We start from the raw sequence: 15,010 nt of genomic DNA, 5'->3' as shown, positions 1-15,010 counted from the left end.
TAGATAGGACCGAAAGAAACTGAGAGAGGATGGGGAGATAGAGAGGAGAAGAAAGATACATGCAGAACTGTTTCACCACTTGTGAAGCAGACCACCTATAGGTGGGGAACCCAGGTCTTAAACCTGGGTCCTTGCACTTGGCAATATATGCACTTAAGTGGGTGCACCACCACCCAGCCCCTGTCTCACCTTCTTAGACATGCGGTGAGGAAAGAAAGAGCACAAGTGCTGGTCTCCATTTTGCAGAAGAGAAAACTGGGGCCCAGAAAAGTGACGACTCTGGTCACCTCTGCAGGGTTCTGGTTCTCACAGACCCACCACTATCACTCCAGGGGCACTTCATCATGTTTTGAAGGCTCCCTTTGCACCACCTGGCCATTCCCAACAGAAGAGAGGTGAAGCCTGGCATCTGTAGCAGGCTTGTGGAGGATATGCCCATAATGACCCAGAGACCCAGCAAAACACTCCCTATCACCCCAGGGCCAGCTGACTCCCAATAATACTAAAGCAGTAGACTCCTGGGCTCAATTAGCAAGGAAAGGAGCTCAGCCAGTACCAGCTGAAAAGAGGACCAGCTGTCATTCCCTCTCTTATTGGTCAACCCTGAAATGTATCAGAGTCCTGAGAAGCAGCATAGTCACCCTACCTCCTAGTCTTGCCCTCCCTGCTTTGGTTTGCTCCAGGCTCAGGGCAGGAGAAGAAAGCTCTTCAATCCCTGGCTCTGGGCAGTAGGAAGCTGCCAAGAATAGGTAGGGAATAGATTTCTCTTTCTTTCTCACCTCAATTTCTACTGTTACTGATATCATTAAGTCTTCCAAAATGATTCAAGGGCAGAGAAGCCTAAAACTTGTGAAAAGACCTGGGAACAGATGTCTAAGGTTGCCTGCAAAGCCTCTTCCCAACTCTCAACCTGCCTCTACATCGAAGTCTCTACTAGATGCCTCCACCTTCTCATCATCACATGAAAACCCACACCCACTGCCCACTCCACGCCTGGGAGCTCCCCTCACTGCCTTTACCACCACCCAGCTCTCTGTTCACGCTGCCCAACCCAGTCCCCCCCCCTTCCTGCAGGGTCAGATCAGAGCTCTCTCTATGGGAATGCCTCCTCTTGGCTGTCACACTCCACAGGAGCTCAAGCACCTGATCTGGAGCCACCACGTGGTTTGCACCTGAGAGGGATCCCCTTGCCTGCTTGCTTACTTGATTTTCTGAGTCCTTTTCTTTGCCCCAACCACACAAGAGCCTTCTACACAAGGAGTGTTCCTCTCTCCAGCCACTCCTCACTGCCCTCTGCAGGTCACCCATAGAGATTTAGGGTTTTGTTTGTTTGTTTTTTACATTAACTTGTCAAAATCCCATTTAATTTACAGGTCACCTTGAGGGAATATTGATTTCTTGACAATATGGAGCCTATCAATTTATGGACTAAGCCTTCATTTGTTTAGATGTCTTTATTTTTATTTGTATATTTAAAAAATTATTGCCACCACCACTTCTAGCAGTCATTTTCTTTTTCTTTCTTTTTTCTCTTTATTCTATTTTATCTAGTAGGGCAGAAAGAAATTGAAAGAGGTAAGACAGATAGAGAGGGAAAGAGAAAGATAAAAGATAACTGCAGACCTGCTTCACTGCTCCTGAAGCATACCCCCTGCTGGTGGGGAGTGGGGGTTCAAACATGAGTCCTGGTGAATGTTAATGTTTGTGCTCAACCAAGTGTGCCACCACCCAGCCCCACAATTTAGCCGTGTCTCTGGTAAGAGAGACTATGCATACAGCAATTTAAATTTCATCCTGGTCTCAACATCATGTGAATAACCAGAAGCTTCTTACCTTCCAAGCCTTCAGATCAAGTCATCACTTGGCTTTCTAAGCATTTCCTCCACTCTCTGTACCCTCTCCTCACAAGGGCCCTTTCCTCAAGGCTGTGCCCCTAATCTCAGATCATCACATGCAATTTTATACTGGGCTCTGTTTTCTTGCTTGTAGAACACAGGCTGGAAGACATTTAGCCATCTGTTGCCATGTGTGTTTCTGGGGCTTCTCACTTGGTCTGACTTTTGGTCTCTGTAAGGAGACAAAATGTTTTACACAGATCAGTCCTTTCTCTGTTGCTTCCAGTGGGAGCTTAGAAGGGCTGGGTGAATGCAAGCCAGGAAACCCTTGGGTGTGTGTGTGTGTGTGTGTGTGTGTGTGTGTGTGTGTGTGTGTGTGTGTGTGTTCCGGACTGCTTGTTCCTCTTCTGGGCCCCAAATACCTGGGAGAGAATCTGGGCCAGGATGCATGAATAAATTTACTGACCAACCTTACAGAGCAGACTAGCCAGTGGTGTCTAGAAACTCCCACCTGATGTGCCTTCCAGGGCAGCTACATGGCAGCCATTAACTTGCTGGGTTCCTATCCTGCAGGAATTCAGAATTGAAAGAGAGACTGGGGGAGGAGAGAGGCGAGAGAGAGAGAGAGAGAGAGAGAGAGAGAGAGAGAGAGAGGTGGCTAGCTGTAAAAACAGAGAGGATTCACAGAGTCAGAGCAGGTCTGACTGTATGTGGGGCCATAGCTTGGGCTATGGAGTGAGGTTCAGGAGGGGACTGAGTGAGACCAAGTGAGGGCAACTGTGTTGAAAGTAAGCTGCACACATAGAGGGATTCATCCTTCCTGGGAGAAAGAGAAGAGGACAAAGAGAAAGGAGGAGCAGAAGGCAATAAGGAAGGTTGCAGCCTTTGAGCCAAGATCCCCACCATATGGGGAGTTCCAACATCCCTAAGGATGAATCAGCAACACAACACAAATCCCCAATGCTGGGAGAGAAACACAAGCAATTGTTCCTGATTCCCACTTCCATTTGCCAGACTCCCCTTTCTCACTGGGTCTCATTTGTGATCAAGAAGTAGCACTTAGAGGAAAAAGTTTCAAATCCATTTTGATATCACAGGGAGTAATACCTTTCTCCTCCTCTTCCAGCCTTCCTTAGTAACCTTTCTTTTTAATGATCTAAAGGGAAAATAACTCAAGTCTTCCTATAATATCCATAACAAGGCTACTAATATAATAATAAATAATATAATAATAATATAATAATAAATATGTTCCTTTCTATTTTCCTGGGAGTCCTGCTCTCTCACCACAAGGGCTACAAACACCTGTCTGCATTATTGAGTTCCCTACACTCTGCTGTGGCAGAGAGGTGGAAACCTGAGAGCCATGGCTCTGTGCCTTTAAGAGATGTGTACCTTGGCAGAAGCTGCTTCTGCTGCTGTTTATAGGGTAGCTCTAGCTAGCCTGGGCCTGGTGTTCTGGCTGCTTCTGCCCCAGCAAGCTGGGGGAGGGGGCTTTGTACTATGCACCTGCCAGAACACTGGGAGGTGAGCTCCTACATGCCCCCCCCAAGAAGATCAACCAAACCCAAATTAAAGCATCATCAGGTGGAAGTGAAGGAGGGGCAAGGCAGTTGCAGAAGTTCTGCACACACAGCTGTCCATGGGGGTGGGAGGTCAGCACAAGCAGGGCGGAAACCCTGGAGGCAACTGGCATTACACCATAAGGAGGAGTTTCTGTAGGTATCTGAGATGACCAGGTGCCCAGTTCCCATAACTGCCCTTGACTCGCCCACTCTCTACCATCTAGAGACCTCTTTTGTTAAAGCTTTGACTGTTATTAATAATAACAATAGGAATTATGAAATGGTGGTGAACAGTTCCCTTGGATCAAGGGGCTGGCTGGAGTGGTGGCAGGTGGGCAGAAATGCTTGTGAAGCTCAACTGTTCCTCCCCTCTCCGTGCCCCACCCTAGATCTCTCCCTTTTTACCTCCCTTGATTTTGAGGATGGGTAGTAATGTGGGGACAGGCAAAGAAAGAAACCTTAGGGAGGAGTCACTGCACTGAACTTTCTAGTCATGGCAGAAATATATGCCAGTCAGTGTGAGAACCTAGGACACAAGTGGTGATCCCACAAGACAGTGTTGGAGGAGCTGGTGGGGTCAGAGTTAATGATTTCTGATGATGTGTCCACAAGGAAAAGCAAGAAATCTCAGGGCCCCAGGGTTGAGGTGAGTACATGCACACACACACACACACACACACACACACACACACACACACACACGGCCAAGGGCTGCCTCCACACAAGTGCCCACAGTCCTGAGAGGGTAGATACACAAAACTTGAAGTCACCAGCCCAGCCCCTCCTGTGTCTACCAGTCACTGGCCTTCTCATGACCAAGCCCACTCACCATTGCAGGACAGAAGGGCTGTGGGTGTGAGTTTCTATCACACTGTTCTAGCACTCTGGACAGGCAGGGAGAAGTGTGATCTGAATCAACCAGACTTACATACCACTCTAGCAAGCAGATGCATGAGGTTTGGAAAATAAAAGACACAAGTGGCTCAGTTCTCAGAATGGTACTTGCTGTTTGCTTAGGGCCCTGAATCCTCTGGAGAGGTGTCCCCGGGCTGGCAGGCTGTGAACCTCAGGGCTTAGGGCCTCCTCCTGGTACTGGAGAGCTCTGCTCTCTGGTAGTACCAAATGGGCTGGGTCTCAGTTTTCAGCAAGTTTGGGGGGGGGGTCTCGTTTCTTTAAATAGAAAAAAAAAAATAAACAAATTGCCTGGTAATGACATGTAATCCGATATGGAGGTGGTGTTGGTGGGGGGGGGTGGTCTGAACACCCTAAAAGAAGCTGCAGCGGGGGGGCGGGGGTAGGCAGTGGTCAGTCCAGCTGCTCTGTTCCTGTTCTGCTATCCCAGCCCCCAGCCCCGCAACCCACCTGGAAGCTGGAGTGTTATTTTAATTTGCCCGGTTTTCTGAAGCTGAGGAGTAGAGCAAATAGATGTAAGAGTGAGTGTGGTGGGGAGGGAGGATAAATATCACCCAAAACTGGCTCTCCTAGCCCGTGTTCACCACCAGCAGTCGCCCCCAGAGGCGGGGCTGCTTGGACCCGGCAACCCCAACAGCCAGCCACTCCCTCTCCCGCGCAGAGGAGGCTCTGCGGCGGGCCTGGGAGGGAACCCAGTGGAGCCCGAGCTGGGTGGCCGGACCCGTGGCTTCAGCCCCAAGACGCGACTCCCAGACTGGCACTTTTGCAGGTGGAGGGGTCTCCAGCAAAGCCCGCGGGGGAGAGCGCAGCCCGCGCGGTTCGGGGTGCCAGCGCAGCCGGGGCGATTCGGAGGCTTTATTTCTTTGACGGTGAATTAAGTGGGAGGAAAACAAAATTCATTTTGAACCCGGAAGGCGGACCCGGACAGATTTCAGTCGGTCATTTCAGTCGGTCCGCGGCTCTGGTTCACCAGCCATGGTGCGCAAGGTCTGCCTGCCTCCCCAGGCGGGCGGCCAGGGCGCTAGGCTCGCGCTTGCCCGCCTGGCCGACCGCCGCGCTCCGGGGCTGGGGGCTGGAAGGTTGAGGGGCTGGGGGCTGAGAGGCTGGGGGTCCGGGGGCTGGGAGGAGGGATCTGGGGGCGGCAGTCTCTCGGGCAGCAGCGCCGACCTCCCGCTTGGTGGATGGGCTGGGGCTAAGGGTGGCCAGGGAACCCTGTGCCCTCTCCCCGCCAGCACTCCCAGACCGCTTCCCAGTCTAGTCCTCCCAGGTGGCTGGGTGGCGGTAATGCCAGGCGGGAGGGCGGAGATTTGGGGCTGCTGTGGCAGGTTGGGAGAAGGAAGAAAAAGCAGAGGAAGAAAAAGGGAGAGAAAGAGAGATGGACTGGGAGACTAAGCACTAAGCGCGCGCGCGCGCGCTGGAGAGCTCTTGTCTATAGATTTATCCACATAATATATATTTATGTAGTCTCAGTCTCTCTCTCTCTCTCTCTCTCTCGACACTGATCAATGCGCACTTGGATCGCTGGGCGGACTCTCTCCAAGCCAGCTCCCTTTTTCGAGTCTAAATAAATAAATAAATAAAGGGAAGCAGATGGGAGGGGGGAGTGCCCATTCCACCTCCATCTCCGCCGCCCCGCCCGTCCCTGCCTCAGCTTCGCCCGCCTAGAGCCCTAATAGAGCACAGTTGGTGGAAAATGCAACCCCCCACCCCGATACACACACACACACACACACACACACACACACACACACAAACACACACACACTACGTACCCACACGAAAATGAAAGTCAATGCTTTTAAAATACAAAAAGTTGCACCTGCTGGCATTATTAAAGACGAAAAAAAGCCCCTTCCAAAGGCATACGGGAGGCCCCAGCACCCCGTTCCTAACAGATTCCGCGCTCCCCGCGGCCGCCGGGCCGGAATCTCAGCGCCTCCAGAAAAGCCATGCGCCCGGCGCTATTTATAGCCGGGGGCCGTCTCGGACCGTACCACCGCAGCTCGCCGGGGCTGCCGACGGGGGAGGCGCTGTGGGCACGGCGCCGCCCCACGCCGCCCAGCTCCCCGCCGCCGCCCGCAGCCGCGCGGAAGCCCCCCCCCCGCGCCCTCGTGCCCTCGCTGGGCCCCGCGCCCCCCTCCTCCGCACGCATACTCGCCGCCCCCACCCCTGGTCTGGCTGGGAACTTGAACCGGTCCAGCCTGTTTAAACAGAAAGGACAGAGATCCTGTCTGTTCAATGTAAAAAAAAAAAAAAAAAAATCAGATCAGACCGAAAGAGAGAGAGAGAGAGAAGAGGAGAGGGAGGGAGGGAGAGAAAGGGGGGAAGAGGAGAGAGAGCGCGCGAGAGAGAAGAGAAAGAGAGAGAGAGAGAGAGAGAGAGAGAGAGGAGAGAGAGAGGTGTGGAGCTTCCAGGGGGAGAGAACCCGAGTGTGTGCGCGTGTGCGTGTGTGAGCGCGAGCGAGCGAGAGGAGAGAGAGAGAGAGAGAGAGAGAGAGAGAGAAAGAATAAAAGGAAAGAAGATTTTCTCTATGTATATAAAGATGGCCACGTTAGCAAACGGACAGGCTGACAACGCGAGCCTCAGTACCAACGTGCTCGGCAGCAGCCCGGGCAGCGCCGGGCACATGAACGGATTAAGCCACAGCCCGGGGAACCCGTCGACCATTCCCATGAAGGACCACGATGCCATCAAGCTGTTCATTGGGCAGATCCCCCGCAACCTGGATGAAAAAGACCTCAAGCCCCTCTTCGAGGAGTTCGGCAAGATCTACGAGCTGACGGTTCTGAAGGACCGCTTCACAGGCATGCACAAAGGTGAGTGCCCCTATTCCTTCCAACTTTGCCCGGGAGCCGGAGCTGGCGACCGGCAAGCAAGAGGCGGCGCGAGAGAGAGCCCCGGGCGGGCTCCGGGAGTGGAGCGCTCGGGCAGCGAAGAGCCGGACTGGGGTGCGCGGGGAGCTGCTAGCTGGGGCAAGGCTGGGTTTGGGTCGAGCGGGTTGCGGGAGAGAAGCGGGAGCGGAGACATAGACAGAGGGGATGAAGAGGCCAGCAGGGGCTTGGATTTGGGGTGAAATATGTATCGCGACTTGCAAGATTGGGATGGGGATAGCAGCAGCCTGCGAGCCCGGGACGCTGAGCAGACTGGCGGGGCGCGCTCAGCCTGGGACCCGGGGTGCTGTCCATCGTCGTGGTGCTGAAAACACTAAGAGGAGATGGGGAGATGGTCTCTTCCTCCTCCGTTCGGGGCTGGAGTGGCCGGAGCGCAGCCGTCTAAAAAAGAAAGAGAGAGGCGACAAATTCAAAGAGATTTTTTTATTATTATTATTTCGCTACCCATTTAGCAGTAAACTCTCCCTGTCGAGCGGTGTGCTTCGATAATCTGGTTGTCTTTTGAGTGGTGGGGGAGGGGGCTAGATGTTTGAAGGAAGGAGGAACAAAACCTAAGGCAAGAATTACTGAGGAAGCAGCCATCCCCTGGGTGGAGTGGGGGGCTGGGGGAAGCCTGGATGGTTCCCTTCTCAGGAAAACGGGGTTTTTCATTTAAAAAATAATAATAATCTGTGTGTGTGCGCGCTCAAGATATGCATTTTGAAAGGTGCAGCCTAAATTATCCCAAACTCACTGTGCAGAGAGGTTTGGAGTACATTATTTCTCTCCCTTGAAACAATCCTTGCTAGTGAGTGCTTGGGAAGAGGGAAACAGGATAACAGAAGAATTAAAAACCAGCAACTTTTTAGGAAAGTGGTCATGAGAATTGTCTGCAGACAGCCTGTTTTCTCCTTGTTTTATTATCTTTAAGGCAGAGCCCTAACGTGTTCAGTTGTAGAACGTGTGTGGGTGGCTTGTGGGTGACGAAATTAGCCCAGTGCTCCGCTCTCTAACAGTAATGTATAGGATGTGCAGCAGGGATTAATCGGGGCTGGAGCTGTGTGGGCAAGTTAAATGCTTTCTGAGAGAGATTGATTGATCATCAAGCAGGGAAGGAGCAGCAGACTAAGGAAGTTGTAAGAGAGGTGTATGGACGTTCTGCTTTTAATAAACAGTAGTATGGAGAGTCACTGAAGATGCTGTGTTAGAGCTGGTGGTTTTAAAGATGAAAACACACACTTGCACATGCACGCCCAGCCACACGGAAACCAGTCTCATCCTTAGCCACAAATGGACTACAAACAGAGCTGATCCTCCAGCACATTAGGCGCAGAACGTGGAGCTGTCTGGATCTCAAACAGCAGTGGCTTTCACTATCACAATCACCCTTCTTCTCTAGCCCTCTCTCCATCTGAATACTGAGCAGAGCTCCAAACTCTTCATAGTTGGAGTCCCAGAGAGCAGTTTTATTGACTTTAGCATCTTCCAGCTTGCCTGCTGAGGAGTAAATCTTAAAGTTAATGGCATGTTGAGTAGCACAAAAACACAGAAGAGTGGAAATACACCGGGTTTGTTGGGGCAGGGTGAGGGTGGGGGCTGTGATGGAGAAAGACACTAACCTTTATCCAATATGGAGAAAATGTCTGTCTGTTCAGAAGAAAAACTAGGAAGGTGAAATAGGGAGACATTCTTCAAAATAATATTTCCTTCCTTTCCCCCACCCCTTCCTCTCCAGTCAACCATATCTTTGTAGTTTTTTGCTTCCAATCAAGCTCCCTAGAAGCTAATCAAGGTTTATATCGAATCTGTATCATCTTATTTTGTCTCCAATTTTAAATAGTAACTATGAAAAATTAAAATACTTAAATAGAGAAATCCAGTACTCATCTGAGTGATCAGTTCTTGACAATTTAAGGCAATTTAATATTTTAAAGTTAAAAGAAATGGGACTCATAGAAGGCAAATGACAGCTGTGAAAAGCAGGGCTTCCTATGAAATCTGGGTTGGAACACTTAATGTACTTCTTTATTTCAAAGGTCAACTTTAAGAATAGTCCCTGGTTTCTTTTCAAAATCCATTGCTGCTATCATCCTTCAGATGTTACTTGACTCCCCCCCTTAGAATTATTGTCATTTGCATGAGAAAAGCAAAGGAGATCATGATACAGAAGCACCACACACACAAACACACCTCACAAGGATGCCAGGACAAGCAAAACTTCATATTTTAAATAATTCTTCCCCTGAACTGGCTCACTAAGTGGACAGGCAGGCCCGTTGGCTTAGCAAACAGGGAGCCTCCTCGTTGCAGCTCACAGAGAATGAACATCTATTTTCTCTTTGAAACTTCCTGCCTCTCCATCCCCCTGACTGTTTGTTACAGGTAAGACAGGGCCACCATGTCCCTCACAGTGGCTGGAAGCTCCAGGAGAGCTGAATTACTGAAACAGCATCTGCGGTCGGGTTTCTTCAGTCCCAGAAGAGTTTGAATTCCACATTTAGTGATACAGTCTGATTTATTAGCTAATTCAGATAAAAACACGCCTCTGACCACCTTTAAAAAAATGCCTCGTTTACCACTGATGATTAATTACTGTTAAGTCAAAAAGCATGATGAGGCTTAGAGAATGAGGACTTAGAGAATTAGTGTCTAGATTTCCTTCTCAAACTCTGAATTGACAACATGAGGCTAGGGATAGGAACATGCCTTTGTTAAACCTGGCTTCAGGGTCTTGGTTTCTCTCTCTCTCTCTCTCTCTCTCTCTCCTTTTCTTGAATTTCTAACTTCTAATGAATCATAATGGGGTGAAGTTGAAAGAGATGACAGGATACTGACCTCCAGTGTGGAAGGTATATGTATGTTATTGTTTTTTTTTTAAGAAAAAAAAAACTAAACAAGTAAATATCAAATGAGATACATGATAATTTCAGGTATGTATCTAGTTATTGGCCACTTGCTCTTTCAGGTAACTAAGGAAGGAAGGAGTTCTAAGGGTTAATGGAATACCTGCCATGCATAGAGTGAACCTTAAAAGGCAATTACTCCAGTCAAATTGGGAGTCTGTAGAGGAGGGAGTGGGTGGGTGTTGTGAAGCAAAGCTAGTCATATCAGAGAAAGGCTGTTGGTCTGGGAGGCAGCAAATACCAGTTACAGACTAGAGTAGTTACTGCAAAGGTAAAGCAAGCACTCCCCACCCCCCAGAGATCAGAAAAAAAACTGTGGGTTGGGGGAGATCAGGGTGCTATGTAGAGATCAAGGAGTGAAAAGGGGAAAGATTCCCAGAATTAAAATCCAAAGAAACATCACCCACAGAAGAAAACCCACTCTAACACAAAGTCTCCTGCCTAACTCTGAGTCTCTTAATCACTATTAGAAGCACTTTGAGAAAGATTATTTTTCCAGGCCCCAAAGAGCAAGACATTGTATTATTAATTAAAGAGAAGAGAAGCAAAGTCTCAGGGAAGCAGCAGAAGTAAGTTGAGGGCCAATTTTGCCCCTTCTTACACAGTTTTTCTCTCTGAGAGAAAGGAACAGGTCACCCAATAAGTTTAATTCATCCTCCCTCTCACTTTTTATTTTTCTGTTCTCTTTATTTCCTGAAGAACAGAGACAGTGACTGAAAACACACACACATGCACACGCACATGCACACGCACACACACACACACACACACACATACACACACTTACCTGCCTACTAACACACACAGTTAGTGGATCACATATGAACAAGCCGGAAATCCATTCATAACTTTGGTCTTATCTAGCAGAATAGGAGGCAGCAAAGACTGAGTTACTAGGAAACATAAAGACTAGTGCTCTCTGGATAGCCATATTATAATGCATTATCTTTGAAGTCATTTAAGTCCAATTTAAATGGTATTTAGTATAATATTTATGAATTAATGTAATCTAAACATAGGGCTGTCCCCAAAGGTTTAAACAGCCTTTACTACTGATGTGTGCTTGTTCCCGGAGCCTCCGATGCATTTTAATCTAAACAGCAAGTCCACATCATAGTTCCCCTTGCTAACCAGTCAGAACAGATCTGTGCCTGAGTAACCACTCTGCATTCAGATTCTCCCTGCTGCACAGAAGGAAAGCTACTGGGAACCCTGGAAGCCACAGCTCCAGGGATTTCAGCCCCTCATATTTTATCCTACAATAAGAGGGGGACAGGGGGACATAGTAACAGAGCCTTCTGTGAACTGAGCTCCCGAAAGCACCTCCTTTGAAATTATATTCAACACTGGGCACACAACCTCTCCTGTCAACAGGACTGAGTAGGAAGTACCTAAAGCCCCTTGATTTGGGGTGCATCCAAGATAAAGGGTTATGGCCATGTTTAATGACTTTCTTTATTAAAACATGTCTTCTCATTTATAGTGCAATAATACTCAAAACATCAAGTTTCCACCGCTTGATGTACGTGCTCCTCATTTTTTTATTCCTTAAATGGGTGAATTAAAGTCAATGAGACTCTAACTACTCTTCATTTCTTAATGTCCCCAAGAAATAGAGGAGATAGACTATTAATATGAGTAGCAGTTCAATTAAAAATAATTTATGAATTATTTTGAAAATAAAAATTTAGTCCTCTCCAAGGGAAGAGACTGATAGAATGGATATATATACCTGTAGTTTTTTTTTTTAAGAGAGACTTTCCTTATGAAAAAATATGGGAAAATAGGAGAGCTGTAATTAGAGAAGAAGAAAAGCATTTTTATAATAATTTCCACTGAAGAGAATGGGCCATTGTGATCATTATGAAACAGAAATAAACCAAAACTGCACTCCATGTATAAACCTCCAAATGCAATATGTTGATAAGTTTTCTATTTAGGAATAAAGAAAAAGTGATTGAGGAATAACTGGTTTAGTTAAGGTACCAGTGGTTATTTGCTGTTTGTGTCTGATTTCATTTATCCTTCAGACAGATGGCCTCAAAACCAGCACGCAGAGACATGAATTAATATGTACATATGTATGTATATGTATCCATGTGCAAGCATGACTAAGCACATCCTACACACATGGGAACCAGGGCTGACCTAGATTTCATTGCAATTCAGTAGGGAGAGGTTAACACTCTTCTAGATTGAGTTGAAAGAACCCCATTGGCATACCCTCCTTCTCTCCACCTGCTCCAGTTGGCTGTATGCATGTGGCTTCTCAACACCAAGTAAAATAAATAAAACAAAAGCTCTTCTTGAGTGAAACCATGGAAAATAACCCAAAGGAAAACAATTACAAAAATGCATGCTGCAGATATTACACACCCATGCACACAGTCACCTATGTGCACTTCAAAGTTATCAGGATGACTTCAAAGATCTGGTACCCAAAAATATCCTTGATACCTACTGATCTAGCCATCCATTGACAACTTGAGCATGTCCATTATAATCAGCAGTGTTAGCACCATTATCCTCACTGTTATGACTCACAGACCAGGAGAGGAGAAGGGCTGCTGCTGAGTGATGCCTGATCTCCTTGATTGAGAAGAAAAAGAAAAACAAATTTAGGGTCACTTGTTTCAGATGGGTACACTGCACAGCTCTCCTTCCATATCATCAGTAGGTGTCTGGTCTCCAAAGTGAGGGTACATGGAGTAGTCACACTGTAGAGAGAAGAGACAACAAAGAATAAGTCCCAATTTTGTACACAGGTTAAAAAAAAAGTGAAACTGAGTGTCAGGACCAAAAATGCCATCTAGAAGCTGGAGGAACTAGCCAACAGTGACTGAAGCTGCAGCCTCCTCTGAACTTGGAAGGGAAGGTGCATGTGACTTGCAGAGAGAAGAAAAAGAGATGTGAAAATCTGTCTCTGTGTGTGTGTGTGTGTGTGTGTGTGTGTGTGTGTGTTTGTGTGTGTGTGTGAAAGAGAGAGTATGTGTGTGTGTGTGTGTGTGTGTGTGTGTGAGAGAGAGAGAGAGAGAGAGAGAGAGAGAGAGAGAGAGAGATTGTCCAGGGAAGAAGATGACAAGTGTAAATAGCAAGGAGTGATGGTGGGATAGCTTCCTCTTACAAGGCAAGAAGTGTGAGGAGGAAGTTGATGGTTGATGGATAAAAGAAGGGGATCTGTAGAAAGTGGCAGTTGTCCTTGTGATTATACACAAGCTCTACCTAGAAAAGCATGGTTTGGATTGGTCAGTGATCTAACAAAAGAGTTCCAGGTGAATGGAGATACACTCTTGCTTGTCTTCCCGGTTTTCCCATCCAGAAGTCTAGGTTTGGGAAAGAGTTCTAGTCCGCCCCACCCTCACCCCTTACCACTTTTCAAAGACTGGCCTGCTTCTGCTCATCTGTTGCCTCATTTTATAAATTTCCTTTCATTAAGGATCTGAGTAGTCAGCCACAAAGTACAACTTCTGCAAAGATAATTCCCTCCACCTACTTTACTCCCAACCTTCCCTGCTGCCCCTACTTTTTCTCTAGTATTATTTTCAACACACACATGCACACGCGCGCACACACACACACACACACCTTCCACCAATTTAATCAAGTTAGCCCCTCCAAGCACACTGCTGCATTTCCCCCTAAATATAAGCAGGTGTGGCAGGGACTCAGCTTCCCTCCTTTTGGACGCTCTACCTTTCCCCTTTCTACCTGCCTTTAAATATAAGACCTCTTTGAGTAATTACAGGAAACACCTACCCCAGCCCAAATACCCTGGGATAGAAACCCAGAGTCCCACCCAAATTTCACTATAGCCTTTTTATCATTATCTTTCATTGCCCCCCCTTTCTCTTTCATCCTGTCATTTAAGATGACCTTACAAACCCCAAAGTGGAGGGACAACAGGGGCAGACATGTCCCAGTTGGTGAAGTTGAAAAATGCCAGGAAAAAAAAGACAATGATGGGCAGGATTTCCAGATCCGGTGAACCTGAGGGTTTCCTAGGTCCTCTGATGCCTACTAACTCCTCGGGTTAGGGTACAAAGCCTGAGTCACAGCTCTGCTCACAAGAGCCACCCCAAAACTCAAGTGGGCAGCCCTAGGGACACTCCCCTCCTTTCTAAGCCTCTTAGGAGGAGAAGGGATTTGGGGGGGGGGGGGTATGTGTTTGCTTCTCTCCTTCCACTCACTCTACAGTTAGTCTCTCTTATCCCTCCTTGTATCTCCCTCTCCAGCAGCTGACTGATGCTCTTGAATGATGTGATTCCCAGCAGCCCAGCTCGGGAGCAATCCTGCATGGCCCATCTGCAAATAAATAAATGTAAATAAATGGGTGCCCTCATGGAGACAGACAGACATGGTTCTGGTTCCATGAGGAGAGAACAGCCAAAAATATTGATCAAAGCTTAAAGGGAAGGGGGAACTGATACTGAGCCAGTCTCCAATAAGAGTTTAATTGACAGAGACTTCCAAAGGCCTCCACTGAACAGCTCATAAACTGACCATTTCCTGCTGCTCTGCTTTCGTGAATTAGCACCTTACTAAGAAGGGCCTCAGATCAAAGGTCTCCAGACACTTCACAGACCTCTCCAACAAAGCCACCCACCCCCATGCATTAGGCTGTCCCAGGGCTCCTTTCTTCCTAGCCATTGCCTTCCTCCTCTTTGTTAAAGAGGAGTGGTTCTTGTGGCCTGACTGCTCTGTTCTAGGAAGGGGATTGTGAGGAGTGTTTTCTGCCCAATACAGGGGGGGGGGGCTGCCAGTCAATAGTGGTATATAAAATGACACATGAGACTTAGTTCACCTTCAAAGCTATCTGGCCCAAAGCGAAGGGACAGAGTTCATGAAAATGCACAAGGTGTGTGTGTGTGTGTGTGTGTGTGTGTGTGTGTGTGTGTGTGTACATGAACATTCACCAAGCCACAATG

At 47.9% G+C, this 15,010-nt stretch overlaps 1 protein-coding gene across 40 annotated transcripts in view; it reads left to right on the top strand.

Annotated features, from left to right (window-relative positions):
- The first annotated feature begins 6,533 nt into the window (after window positions 1-6,533).
- Window positions 6,534-15,010, top strand: part of CELF4 (CUGBP Elav-like family member 4) — a 343,362-nt gene continuing 334,885 nt past the window's right edge. For 31 of the 40 annotated variants that reach the window (XM_060173797.1, XM_060173791.1, XM_060173795.1 and 28 more), the window contains exon 1: window positions 6,713-7,128. In XM_060173797.1, coding sequence (XP_060029780.1) covers window positions 6,843-7,128 — 286 coding nt within the window. In that variant the 5' untranslated portion in view covers window positions 6,713-6,842. Of the gene's footprint in view, window positions 7,129-15,010 lie in introns of all 40 variants that reach the window. The other 9 variants (XM_060173782.1, XM_060173781.1, XM_016190473.2 and 6 more) reach the window with 2 other exon arrangements.

The sequence above is a fragment of the Erinaceus europaeus genome, chromosome 15, assembly GCF_950295315.1.
Source record: "Erinaceus europaeus chromosome 15, mEriEur2.1, whole genome shotgun sequence".
NCBI classification, from domain to species: domain Eukaryota; kingdom Metazoa; phylum Chordata; class Mammalia; order Eulipotyphla; family Erinaceidae; genus Erinaceus; species Erinaceus europaeus.
Note: the sequence above shows the minus strand (reverse complement) of the source record. Positions and strands in the feature narration are given on the sequence as shown.